Source organism: Nerophis lumbriciformis, linkage group LG28 (assembly GCF_033978685.3).
Source record: "Nerophis lumbriciformis linkage group LG28, RoL_Nlum_v2.1, whole genome shotgun sequence".
Classification (NCBI taxonomy): Eukaryota; Metazoa; Chordata; class Actinopteri; order Syngnathiformes; family Syngnathidae; genus Nerophis; species Nerophis lumbriciformis.
The window spans coordinates 20,740,878-20,755,375 of record NC_084575.2 but is presented as its reverse complement, the minus strand read 5'-3'; the positions used below and the strand labels follow the sequence as shown (position 1 = coordinate 20,755,375).

Here is a 14,498-nt window from a genome sequence, read left to right as displayed (position 1 = left end):
GTATGAAAAATGGAAAAAGATGAGGGGAAAAAAATCTATTTTTGTTTTAAGTTGGTTTCTGTAGGAGGACAAACATGACACAAGCCTCCCTAATTGTTACAAAGCCCACTGTTTACATAAAACATGCTTCACTGATTCGAGTATTTGGCGAACGCCGTTTTGTCCTACTAATTTTGGCGGTCCTTGAACTCACCGTAGTTTGTTTACATGTATAACTTTCTCCGACTCTCTAAGACGTGTTTTATGCCACTTCTTTTTCTGTCTCATTTTGTCCACCAAACTTTTAACGTTGTGCATGAAAGGTGAGTTTTGTTGATGTTATTGACTTGTGTGGAGTGCTAATCAGACATATTTGGTCACTGCATGACTGCAAGCCAATCGATGCTAACATGCTATTTAGGCTAGCTATATGTACATATTGCATCATTATGCCTCATTTGTAGCTATATTTGAGGTCATTTAGTTTCCTTTAAGTCCTCTTAATTCAATGTATATGTCATGACACACTATCTGTATGTAATATGGCTTTTAATTTTTTGCGGCTCCAGACAGATTTGTTTTTGTATTTTTGGTCCAATATGGCTCTTTCAACATTTTGGGTTGCCGACCCCTGTCTTAGATACATGAAACAAAAACCTCTGTGTAGGTCTCACTTAGACCTACATTTCATATATTGACAACCCCCAGCAAAAATCACCAGGAAGTTTGCAATTCCCCCTTCAAAACAAAAGTTTTGCAAAAAAACGGTCACCTTTTTTCAAACATTATCTCCTCTGAGCACGTTTGTCGTGTCGGCTTCAAACTAGCACAGGAGAGAGATTGAACCCTTCTGATTAAAAGTTGACCAAATAGTTTTAATTACTGCTCCGGTTTGGATTTTATGTGCCGTCAAAGTCGGTCCTGTCCATCGCTGCTTGCAGCTTTAATTTAAAATGTTACTGTATATGTCAGCAGCCAGAAGAGCAGCCTTTGTTACAAGTATTCTGTTTAGAAATGGTTCTATTTGATGTATATGCCAAATAATGTTGTGGTATATTCTAAATAAAATCCTGCAATATATAGGCTACTGCAATATTGGATTTTAGGCCCAATTCCCACCCCTCCTTTGGATGTTAAAAAGGCTACTTGGACTCTGGCAGTAATGTTTTTAACCCCGTCTTGCATGCAAGTGTAATCGTTACATGAGCAGTACAGCTGTGTGCCTGCTTGCTTTCAGTAGAATTTAGGTAGTGCATTCAAAATCATTTTTCAATGTTTATTTCAATCAATGTTTATTTATATAGCCCTAAATCACAAGTGTCTCAAAGGGCTGCACAAGCCACAACGACATCCTCGGTTCAGATCCCACATAAGGGCAAGGAAAAACTCACAACCCAGTGGGATGTCAATGTGAATGACTATGAGAAACCTTGGAGAGGACCGCAGATGTGGGTGACACCCCCCCCCCCCCCCTCTAGGGGAGACCGGATGCAATGGACGTCGAGTGCGTCTAGCATACTATTGTGAAAGTCCAGTCCATAGTGGATCTAACATAATAGTGAGAGTCCAGTCCATAGTGGGGCCAGCAGGAGACCATCCCGAACGGAGACGGGTCAGCAGCGCAGAGATGTCCCCAACCGATGCACAGGCGAGCGGTCCACCCCGGGTCCCGACTCTGGACAGCCAGCACTTCATCCATGGCCACCGGACCTGTGCCCCCCCCCTTCCACAAGGGAGGTGAGGGCAGAGCAGAAAAGAAAAGAAACGGCAAATAAACTGGTCTAAAAAGGGGGTCTATTTAAAGGCTAGAGTATACAAATGAGTTTTAAGATAGGACTTAAATTTTTTTTGTGTGTAGTTTCGATGAGTCGATTATTCTAAAAAATTGTCGAAAAATCAGTCTTCAGAAAATCAGCCGTTAGTGACGGCACTAACTAAATCAAGCTGTTACTCTTCCACTCCTCATGACCACTGAGGATTTTTTTACCGCCTTTGCAAGGAGACAACACCACTAATGAGCAGTTGTTTAATCCCACTGCTGTTGCACCGGAAAGTACACACGGTTTCTTGTGGTAAAAATAGCAAGAGAACCTGTTTTACTAATAATGCATGGTTACTTCACTTTACCTGTCTCTATACAGGCATGTAAACGTTGCTAATTACTGGCTAACATTGACAGTATCAAATTACCTTTTTATTCATGGCATGCTGTATTATAGTTCCTGCACCATTCCATTAACCCACGTTGTGCTATTGTGTTGAATGGGCTTTGAATGGAGAAAAGCAAAGTAAAGTACTTTTTATAGGTTCGCCGTTATTGACATATTTCTTTGCTTCAATCACAAACACCACAGTAATTGCTGTAGCTCTGATTATCCTAGGAATGACAGTTTGTACAAAGCCGCGTAACTATTTGACTCGATCTATTTGTATTAGGACGGTCTCTTATGAAAAACCCTGATGTCTTTTGTCTCAGCATTCAAGGGCTTAACAGGATAGAACGTTTCACATGTGGCTGCCTGTCTCAAGTTTACAGAGAGAGTGAAGCTTCTCTGCTTCTGGGGTCTAAAGCAAGTCGATCATCTGGGCAGGCAGTTTTCCAGCCTGACCTTCCTTCTCCTTGTCACAGGGGAGTCAATCTGTGAGCTCACTTATTCATTTGACACAGAGATGAGTTAATGGCAGCCTGTGGGCGACAGTGAGGCCTAACATCCCTACATTTAGCCTCCGGATCAATGCTTTGCCTCTGCTGTTTGTGCAGTTGGCACAGCGGCTTCAGGGTCCCGTCCTTGAAAATGGTCAAGGCACATTGTGGAGTGACCTCACTGTTTACACTCAAATATGTAATTATTAAAGGCCTACTGAAACCCACTACTACCGACCACGCAGCCTGATAGTTTATATATCAATGATGAAATCTTAACATTGCAACACATGCCAATACGGCCGGGTTAGCTTACTAAAGTGCAATTTTAAATTTCGTGCGAAATATCCTGCTGAAAACGTCTCGGTATGATGACGCCTGCGCGTGACGTCACGGATTGTAAAGGACATTTTGGGACAGCATGGTGGCCAGCTATTAAGTCGTCTGTTTTTATCGCAAAATTCCACAGTATTCTGGACATCTGTGTTGGTGAATCTTTTTGCAATTTGTTCAATGAACAATGGAGACAGCAAAGAAGAAAGCTGTAGGTGGGAAGCGGTGTATTGCGGCAGGTGTTGTGCCGGATAACGCACCCCCGCCGTAGAATGCACCCCCTGACTGTTGTGCCGGATAACACAGCCGGTGTTTCATTGTTTACATTCCCGGAAGATGACAGTCAAGCTTTACCATTGGCCTGTGGAGAACTGGGACAACAGACACTCTTACCAGGAGGACTTTGAGTTTGATGCGCAGACGCGGTACCGTGAGTACGCATGCAGCTGCGGCTTCCAAACATTTGATCGCTTGCCCGTACGTGCGTGCCGCTATGTGCATGTCACGTACGTAACTTTGGGGACTTTGGGGAAATATATGTGCTGTATGAACTTTGGGGAGGTGAACGGTACTTTGGGCTGTGGGATTGAGTGTGTGCAGGTGTTTGAGTTGTATTGGCGGGTTATATGGACGGAAGGGGGGAGGTGTTTGTTATGCGGGATTAATTTGTGGCATATTAAATATAAGCCTGGTTGTGTTGTGGCTAATAGAGTATGTATATGTCTTGTGTTTATTTACTGTTTTAGTCATTCCCAGCTGAATATCAGGTCCCACCCGCCTCTCACAGCATCTTCCCTATCTGAATCGCTCCCACTGCCCTCTAGTCCTTCACTCTCACTTTCCTCATCCACAAATCTTTCATCCTCGCTCAAATTAATGGGGAAATCGTCGCTTTCTCGGTCCGAATCGCTCTCACTGCTGGTAGCCATGATTGTAAACAATGTGCAGATGTGAGGAGCTCCACAACCTGTGACGTCACGCGCATATCGTCTGCTACTTCCGGTACAGGCAAGGCTTTTTTATCAGCGACCAAAAGTTGCGAACTTTATCATCGATGTTCTCTACTAAATCCTTTCAGCAAAAATATGGCAATATCGCGAAATGATCAAGTATGACACATAGAATGGACCTGCTATCCCCGTTTAAATAAGAAAATCGCATTTCAGTAGGCCTTTAAGAAGGCAATGAATGAAGTCTTTGTCATCAAGTGAACATCATGCATTGTTTGGACTGTCATGGTGATGCTTCATCATGTGCCTCTACTCAAGAGCAAACAGAACGGTTTAGAATCTGCAAGTATCTACTGTGAAAGTCAAACAAAAGTCTTAAGAGGTTAGATGTATTTACGCTCCACTACATCCTAAGTGGTTTCCTGTAACTTGGATCATGTCTAAGCAGTACGGGTCAGCCCCCTTTCCCTCAGAGCTGTGCTTTTATGCATCTCTGAATAGACTTTGGCCCTCAGAGTGGATGTCAGTCCTTCTGTGGGAAGACAGACTGTCACGCAGGCACGTCCGGCCGCACACTGTTTTTCTGCTTGTTCCTGTCACTCCGCATTTCCAGCTGGTCCCGAGCCCTCGTCTATGACCTTTTTCTTTCTTAACTCCCAACAGGGGAGGAATAAAGAAAGAACGCTCTAAGAAAAATGTTGACTCAAGACAGGAGAAAGATGGAAACAAAAACAAATACGGACAACCAGAAGGAGTCTTTGTTAAGTAAAAGACTGACCGAAAGACCAACGACATAGCCTGTCGTGGTTCATCCATCCCTCTTGAACATACCGTATTTTTCGGAGTATAAGTCGCACCTCCCGAAAATGCATAATAAAGAAGGAAAAAAACATATACAAGTCGCACAGGAGTCTGGCCAAACTATGAAAAAACTGCGACTTATAGTCCGAAAAATACGGTAGTCATGTTATTTGGGAGCATTGCGGCGTTTCTAAAAACAGATGACTTTCCCATGTGAACAGCTCTTATCTAAGGTCACCGAGGTTGCTCGAGGCAAGGGAAAACCACATCGATCACGGTGCTTCAGTAGGGAAAAAGACCTGGAATAAGGAAGCAAAATCAATCCGAGGATATGCATCTGTAGCTAACCTTTAGTTCTGTATGGGCTACATCATTTAAGTGGGGGCAATCAATGATGCAATCAATCATGGCTAACTGAGCTTTAAAACTCCAGGATACACACTTAAAGATGAACACATTATTTGGAGCATGCTGCTGAGCAGACACTCTATAACTTATGTCCGTCCGACACCATATTTCCCCTTTATCTAATTAAGCTCATCATTCTAAAATCATCAATGATAAACTGTTTATGTATTGTACGGATACACATGAAGGGTTTAGTTTAGGCTCTCCGATCATATTAAACACATACATTGACAAAAATGTTGTCTATGTTTACTGTATGTGCAATCTACAAACCCCTGAAAAAAGAACCCATACAAATTGTATTAAATGGGTATTAAAAAGTCCAACACATTTCAATAAATTTTGTGACCTCAAACTTTAGTCTGTGTACGATTAAACTTGCAGTTATCTGGGTCGTTGTGCATTAAAGTCACGTTCTTTCCAAATCTCCTTCAAAACCGCACTAAAAGAACACCTCCGGGCAACTACAACCCTAGACTAACACCCTCCCCCCACCACATCCCACCTCCCCGGATTGTAAATAATCAAATGTATATACTTGTTCTTATGCTTTAAAGTTAAAGTTAAAGTACCAATGATTGTCACACACACACTAGGTGTGGTGAAATTTGTCCTCTGCATTTGACCCATCCCCTTGATCCCCCCCCCTGGGAGGTGAGGGGAGCAGTGGGCAGCAGCGGTGCCGCGCCCGTGAATAATTTTTGGTGATTTAACCCCCAATTCCAACCCTTGATGCTGAGTGCCAAGCAGGGAGGTAATGGGTCCCATTTTTATAGTCTTTGGTATGACTCGGCCGGGGTTTGAACCCACAACCTACCGATCTCAGGACGGACACTCTAACCACTAGGCCACTGAGTAGGTTAGTGTGCTTTCTGAGCTCACTATGTTCACTGCTCGCTGTACATATCCTACCAAGTCAGACCTACACTGTTTCAATGTCCATTTCTCAGATGATATAATTGTAGATGACTGAAGTGCTGATATCAACCAAACCTAACCCCCTCCCGCCCCAACCCCCTCCACATCCCACACCCCGGATTGTAAATAATGTAAATAATTCAATGTATATACTCTGATGATTAACTTATGTGATGACTGTTTTATGCTGATAGTATATATTTGTACCATGAATTGATTAACGTGGACCCCCGACTTAAACAAGTTGAAAAACTTATTCGGGTGTTACCATTTAGTGGTCAATTGTACGGAATATGTACTGTACTGTGCAATCTACTAATAAAAGTTTCAATCAATCAATCAATAGGCTCTGCAGCATTCGAGGCAAACTTGCATATGTCGCTCGAAATTGTTAATTACTCAAACACTTTCCTCTTTGGTATTTTAAAATCAAGATTTTGCACAGTGCCATACTTTCTAAACTTCCCAAAACCAGTAAAAAAAATGTGCTTATTGATGGAGCATGACGACACCGAAACTATCTGAACATTTGTTTGCGCCACAGTGTATGATTTGATAGAGAAATACTGTAAGCCTCCATTCAAAATTAGTTTTGCTTGGTTGGCCAAGTTATGTTGGGGAAGACAGTTGTTCCAATATGTCATGTAAAAAGTCAACTTGTATATCCTGAAAAAGAAATGAAGCACAATTAAAATGAACAGATTTATTTAAATATTTGTAGGTTCAGTTTTTTTGGGTTACCCTGTTCAACATTCATACGTGAAACTTTTTTTTTTTTTACTCATTCACACTACTGTGCAGGTTCACATGTGAGCTGGAGCCTATCCCATTAGTCTTGTTGTAGTCAAAAGTCAATCACAGGGTTCATATGGACAAACAACCATTTAACCTCATGTCATTGGTTTTGCACTGTGGGAGAAAACCAACTAAAACACAAGGGGAACATTTAAACTTGACACAGCTAATAAACACATTAAGGAATGCAAATTTGCACAAAATTGTTTAGGATACTGGTGCAAACATTGTTGTAATGGTGAATGTCTAACACAAGCAGAACATTTGCAAATACTTGCATACCTTTTGAGACGAGAGGGTATTCAACATCTTTGTTGGAAAGTGAGCCTTGTATCATTGTACATGTATAATCTAAATTAGACTGACCATAAGTCCTCTTTTCCCCGGACATGTCCTCTTTTGTCCGGGCTGTCCGGGCGGAGTTTCTTAAACGCCTCAAATGTCCGGCATTTTGAGGTAGGGTTGCGTGTATTTTCAATGTACGTTCAGGGTTAAGAAGGGGTTAAAAACAAAACAAATTGTGAAGTTGTGCGCACGCAGCAGCATTCGTGAGGGAGGGGCAGAGACAGAGAGAGCGATAGAGTTATGATAAACGTGCATGCATCGCCAGGCTCTGCTTTTTATCCATAGATCTATCAGATTTAATTTTTTATTATCTATAGCAGGGGTGTCAAAAGTGTGCCCCGGAGGCCTTTTGCGGCCCACAGCTAATGTTTTAAAGGGGAACATTATCACAATTTCAGAAGGGTTAAAACCATTAAAAATCAGTTCCCAGTGGCTTATTTTATTTTTCAAAGTTTTTTCCAAAATTTTACCCATCACGCAATATCCCTAAAAAAAGCTTCAAAGTGCCTGATTTTAACCATCGTTATATACACCCGTCCATTTTCCTGTGACGTCACACAGTGATGCCAATACAAACAAACATGGCGGGTAGAACAGCAAGGTATAGCAATATTAGCTCGGATTCAGACTCGGATTTCAGCGGCTTAAGCGATTCAACAGATTACGCATGTATTGAAATGGATGGTTGTAGTGTGGAGGCAGGTAGCGAAAACGAAATTGAAGAAGAAACTGAAGCTATTGAGCCATATCGGTTTGAACCGTATGCAAGCGAAACCGACGAAAACGACACGACAGCCAGCGACACGGGAGAAAGCGAGGACGAATTTGGCGATCGCCTTCTAACCAACGATTGGTATGTGTTTGTTTGGCATTAAAGGAAACTAACAACTATGAACTAGGTTTACAGCATATGAAATACATTTGGCAACAACATGCACTTTGAGAGTGCAGACAGCCCATTTCAGGCGCGCTAAGAACATATATTTTTCCACGATTTCAGCACTCAGGTTAACCATACCTAAATAGACACAAAATACTGCATTACACAAGACTACCCGAATGTACTCGAATGATTGAAAAAAATAAATGTTTTTAAGCTAAATTATTGGTAAACACAGTTTATGTATAATAATTTACGTAAAACCGCGAGTAATGACTAAAGTTTTCATCAATTAATATATTCTGTAGACATACCCTCATCCGCTCTCTTTTCCTGAAAGCTGATCTGTCCAGTTTTGGAGTTGATGTCAGCATCTGCTTTGAGTGTCGCAGGATATCCACACATTCTTGCAATCTCTGTCGTAGCATAGCTTTCGTTGGTAAAGTGTGCGGAACAAACGACTGACCATTTCGTCGGCTTTCCCCACAGCCTCGTATTTTGAACAAATTTCGTCCAATTTCTTGCCACTTTCGCATCTTTGGGCCACTGGTGCAACTTGAATCTGTCCCTGTTCGTGTTGTTACACCCTCCGACAACACACCGACGAGGCATGATATCTCCAAGGTACGGAAAACAGTCAAAAAAACGGAAAATAACAGAGCTGATTTGACTCGGTGTTTGAGAAAATGGCGGATTGCTTCCCGATGTGACGCCACGTTGTGACGTCATCTCTCCGAGAGCGAATATTAGAAAGGCGTTTAATTCGCCAAAATTCACCCATTTAGAGTTCCGAAATCGGTTAAAAAAATATATGGTCTTTTTTCTGCAACATCAAGGTATATATTGACGCTTACATAGGTCTGGTGATAATGCTCCCCTTTAAAGGCCCACGGCACATTCTAAAAATACTATTAAAATAAACAAAAACATAACAAAAGTGAAATAAAAAAGCTTAAAGGTGAAATGTAATTTAGAAAAACTTTCAATGTTGACTAATAAAACAAAGCTGTTTTTTTTTCTTTCAAACTGTCATTGCTCAAAACATAATATTGAATCCAGCATTCAGTTTTTGTTTACTTTGTAGCCAGTTCAGTTTTAGTTTTGCTTTGCATAGCCTTCCCTAAGCTTCAAAGCCTTTTCTTAGGTGCACTCACCTTTTGTTTATTTTTGGTTTAAGCATTAGATACCTTTTTACCTGCACGTTGCCTCCCGCTGTTTCCGACATCTACAAAGCAATTAACTACCGGCTGTCACCTACTGATATGGAAGAGTATTACATGGTTACTCTGCCGAGCTCGAGACAGCACAGACACTCAACAACAACACATCATTTGCAGACTATAATTACTGGTTTGCAAAAAATATTTTTAACCCAAATAGGTGAAATTAGATAATCTCCCACGGCACACCAGACTGTATCTCACGGTTGAAAAACACTGTGGTACTGAACACATTCAAAACAAAGATTTGGACTATAGATTCAATGAAAACAAGCAGAGGGTAACAACATTTGGGGCGGCATGGCGTAGTGGGTAGAGCAACCGTGCCAGAAACCTGAGGGTTGCAGGTTCGCTCCCCGCCTCTTACCATCCAAAAATCGCTGCCGTTGTGTCCTTGGGCGGGACACTTCACCCTTTGCCCCCGGTGCCACTCACACCGGTGAATTGAATGATGAATGATAGGTGGTGGTCGGAGGGGCCGTTGGCGCAAATTGCAGCCACGCTTCCGTCAGTCTACCCCAGGGCAGCTGTGGCTATGAAAGTAGCTTACCACCACCAGGTGTGAATGATTGATGGGTTCTACATGTAAAGCGACTTTGGGTACTTAGAAAAGCGCTATATAAATCCCAGTTATATATAACATTTGGGTAAACAAAGAAGTACTAATCAGGTCACACAGCCCAAAGAACTTAAACTTGCAGAAAAAGATGCTTTTGGACTGATAACAAGTCTCTCTGTACTTTATAAAATATCAATTCAATAATCTGTCAGGCATAAAAAATCTGAGTATTTTCCTTCCTGCCTGACTGAAGAAGTACCTGGGCCAATTAATCATGCTGTCACTCCAAACAGAGCAGAGTTGAAGTGACAGGACCTAGACGCTGCAAGGTTATGAGTGGACTCAACTCATGGAGAAATTGTGCAGAGACATCACTGAAGACGTCAAACTAATTGTTATATACAGACTACATCTTTATTGTAAATGAACAGTTCAACAATGTTTAACTGGACTTTCTTAGATTTAGACTTGAAGACAGGAAGAAGACCTGTCAGATTTGTGTTAGACAGGAAGCCGCTGAAATATTCCATGTTGGAGAAATCTCGAACTTCCTTTTGGTTTCTTGATTGATTGTACGGATACACTTCCTTTTAAACATAGATTGGACAAGACTAGTTATATTAACCTTCATGTCTGATATCTTCAGCGGAGCCAGAACGGGGCCAGAGGATCCCAGATGTGGACACAGCCCATCAGCTTAAACTCAAAGAGAGGCAGCGTTTCTTTGAGGAAGTCTTCCAGCATGACGTGGATGCCTACCTGTCCTCGGCCCACCTTTCTATTAGAGACTACACAAGACGTGAGCTGGAACGGCAGCATTTCCGCACACCTTTCCACAGACATGCACCGAGTACCTAAAATGTTTTCATTTCTTCTCTCTTTGAAGCTCCAATCGGCAGCATCTCATCTATGGAGGTGAATGTGGACTTGCTGGACCAAATGGAGCTGATTGACATCTCTGACCAGGACTCCTTGGATGTCTTCTTGAGCTCTGGAGGAGAAGACAACCTCTTGAACTCCGCAATGCCTGGTAATGCGACGGGTTGTATAAAGCATGACATAAAACAGGGGTGTCAAACGTACGGCCGAACAGGTTTTTTCCGGCCCATGGGATGAGTTTGCTAAGTATAAAAATGAGTGGAAATTTTTGAATGAAAGAAACTGCACTGCAAAAACTGAAATCTAAGTAAGATTAAATATTTCAAATAAGGGTGATACTTGCTTATTTTCTGTCTGATTAGATAATTATTCTCACTAAACAGATTTTATGTTACTGTTTTACTTGTTTTAAGGGTGTTGGTCCTAAATGATCTCGGTAAGATATTACAGCTTGTTGCTGAGATTTGATGACCTATATTGAGTAAACCATGCTTGAAACTAGAATGTCAACTGTTGCAAAGCTGTGTCATCAACACTCACAAGTATAAAACTACTTTTTTAAAGTAATAATTTCTTACTTCAAGCATGAAAAAAAATCATGATAATGGCACTAGCATTTACTTAATTTAAGAATATTTTTCAACATATTGAGCAAAAAGGTCTCATTTTTTTTTCTACCAAGAAAAGTACACTTGTTATTAATGAGAATATACTTATTTTAAGGTATTTTTGGGTTCATTGAGGTTAGCTAATTTTACTTGTTTTGGAAAGTCTTGACAAGCCGAATTTTCTTGTTCTATTGGCAGATAATTTTGCTTAGTTCAAATAAAACACCCCTCATTTTTGTATTTTTTTTTCTTGTTTTTGAACACTGACTTTTTGCAGTGTGCTGTTCTAAATGTGTCCACTAGATGTCACAATAGCAATTATTTGTATCTTTGTAGATTATGCTACATATGTAAAAAAAAATTAGTGCACCAGTCGAGGAAAATTAGCAAAGTACATAAATAACATCCTGTAATTTGATTTTGATATTATTTTTTTTATCTTAATAGATTGAAAATGATCACCAATGAGTTGACTGATGAACATTATCACATAATTTATTAGGAAAGTGTAAATAATGAGAAATAAAGATAGAATACTATTAACCGTAACATGTAAGCATACTTGCCAACCTTGAGACCTCCGATTTCGGGAGGTAGGGGGCGTGGTCTGGATGGGGGCGTGGTTGAGAGGGGCGTGGTTAAGAGGGGAGGAGTATATTGACAGCTAGAATTCACCAAGTCAAGTATTTCATAGATATATATATATACATATGTACATATACACACACACAAATATATATATATATATATATATATATATATATATATATATATATATATATATATATATATATATATATATATATATATAAATATATATATATATATATATATATATAAATATATATATATCCTGAAAGTATGCAAACAAAACTGTGTTTAGATAATTGATACTTCAAACTTGCATAAATAAATCTTAAGGAATATAACATAACTTGGCTTTTGAGAGCTTCAAAATGTAATGAATAAAATGCTAAAGTTGTTGATAAACAAGTAATTATTTTAATAATTAAATATGGTCATTTTAAATGAATTATTATGATCATTTAAAATTAATGATTTCACATATGTTTATTTTAATGTATAATTCTATGGCTGGATGTAATAAGGAGTCAGAAAAAATAAATAAAAATACAATTAATTTTGATGTTTTTAGCAAAATATAGTAAAAATGTAATTTTTTTTTTTTAAATTAATAAATATATTTATTTTTAGGTAAGATAAACATAATAATACAATGTATCTCTAGTCTGGATGATTTAGTTCTTGTCACCCTGTTGTCATAAAGAAAAGGCTGTCCTCACTCAGGTCCGCATGGAGCTGGAGGGGGCGTGGCCTCCAGCTCCGGCTGAAAATCGGGAGATTTTCGGAAGAATATTTGTCCCGGGAGGTTTTCGGGAGAGGCGCCGAATTTCGGGAGTCTCCCGGAAAATTCGGGAGGGTTGGCAAGTATGCGTGTAAGTGTAAAAAAACAACATTATGATTTGTACATTTTCAGAATGTGCTTGTTCTATTTTTAAACAAAGAAACACAATCTGAAGTTGTCTTTATTTTTAAGTTATCGTGCCGTGATTTTACCAGCCCGGCCCACTTGGGAGTAGACTTTTCTCCATGTGGCCCCCCCATCTAAAAGGAGTTTGACACCCCTGACATAAAAAAACATCCCAAACACAACTCTAAGATTTGTTTCTTTCTGCCTTCCAGTCAATGGAAACAACAACCCTGAGGGAGCAATCACTAATGGACTCTTTCGACACGTCCTTGATGGTCTTGATTCTAAATCACGTGCATCCTCCACATCTTCAAACTCCTCTTCTGACAGTCAGGCTAACAACGCCAACATACAAAACACTTGTGGGTCTCCGCCAGAAGAGCAAGAACCACGCACCAGCACAGTCAAGCGGATAGCAGCAACCCCAGAGAGAGAGGTGTAGAGAGGGACTCCATCACCTATGTCTTTGTAGGAAGTAGACTTGCCTCACCTGACCACAACATGATCTCATAAGAGTCTTAACTCTACTCCACACACTCACACACGTGCACGTATCCACTTATCACTGGTGTTAACCTTTTGCTGTTTCAGGCTGGGCTTTAGGTGTGTTTTGGAGGCCTGTGAATGAGTATCGTATTTTTCGGAGTATAAGTAACACAGGAGTATAAATCGTACCTGCCGAAAATGCATAATAAAGAAGGAAAAAAACATATATAAGTCGCAAACTATGAAAAAAACTGTGACTTATAGTCCGAAAAATACGGTAGATTTGATACATGTTTGTTTAGGTGCACAACATACAGCATGGGCCTGATTTACTAAATGTTTGCGTGTGTGCAAACCTGATAGCACACGCAAAGCTGATCTACTAAACGTGTGCAAAGTGGATCTCGTCTGTTAGGTGAGCAGAATAACACGGCCTAGTACGCATGCGCGGAAAATGCGCACGCCATAGTCACCTCCAGTGTAGCTTTGTGTGCAAGTTCTTAAATGTAACTTATCCGAACAAAATCCAGTGTTGTGGTATTTCAATTAACTGGAATCCAGTGTGCTGTGAGGCCCTATTGTAGTGAATCACACCTGAGCCATCATAAATGAATCAAATCTTTATTGGACATGTGAAAGTACACAATGTGATACAGAAAGTGTTACATCAATCAAACTAGGGATCTAGATATCTGGTCAGGACACTCCTCACTCTTTTGCCTTCACCTTCATTGTCCATTCCTTTTTGGTGACTTTATATACCGTATAAGAGAAAGGAATTGCAGCTACAACACTCGGGATACAACACTTCTCAGACGGCAAGAGAACTTTCCAATGTCCAGGTCAGCTGTGATTCTACTTACCGAAAAACTTTGTCCATTTGTCGAAGGAGAGACAACGAGAACGCGGGCTCCCGTGGATTTGATTAAAAAAAAGGTAGCGTGTGGTTTGTATTACCTGGCCGTCGAGGGAAGACTACGGAAAACGGCGAATGCTTTTGGACTGGCGAGGCAGACTGTATCAGTTATTGTCCGCCATGTACCGTATTTTTCGGACTATAAGTCGCAGTTTTTTTCATAGTTTGGACGGGGGTGCGACTTATACTCAGGAGCGACTTATGTGTGAAATTATTTACACATTACCGTAAAATATCAAATAATATTATTTAGCTCATTCACGTAAGAGACTAGACTTATAAGAT

At 40.4% G+C, this 14,498-nt stretch overlaps 1 protein-coding gene across 1 annotated transcript in view; it reads left to right on the top strand.

Annotated features, from left to right (window-relative positions):
• LOC133570753 (dysbindin) overlaps positions 1-14,078 on the top strand; it is a 36,949-nt gene extending 22,871 nt beyond the window's left edge. The window contains exons 2-4 of the mRNA XM_061923449.2: positions 10,479-10,631; positions 10,719-10,862; positions 13,024-14,078. Of these exons, the coding sequence (XP_061779433.2) occupies positions 10,479-10,631; positions 10,719-10,862; positions 13,024-13,253 (527 nt within the window). The 3' untranslated portion in view covers positions 13,254-14,078. The remainder of the gene's footprint in view (positions 1-10,478; positions 10,632-10,718; positions 10,863-13,023) is intronic.
• Positions 14,079-14,498: the final 420 nt, after the last annotated feature.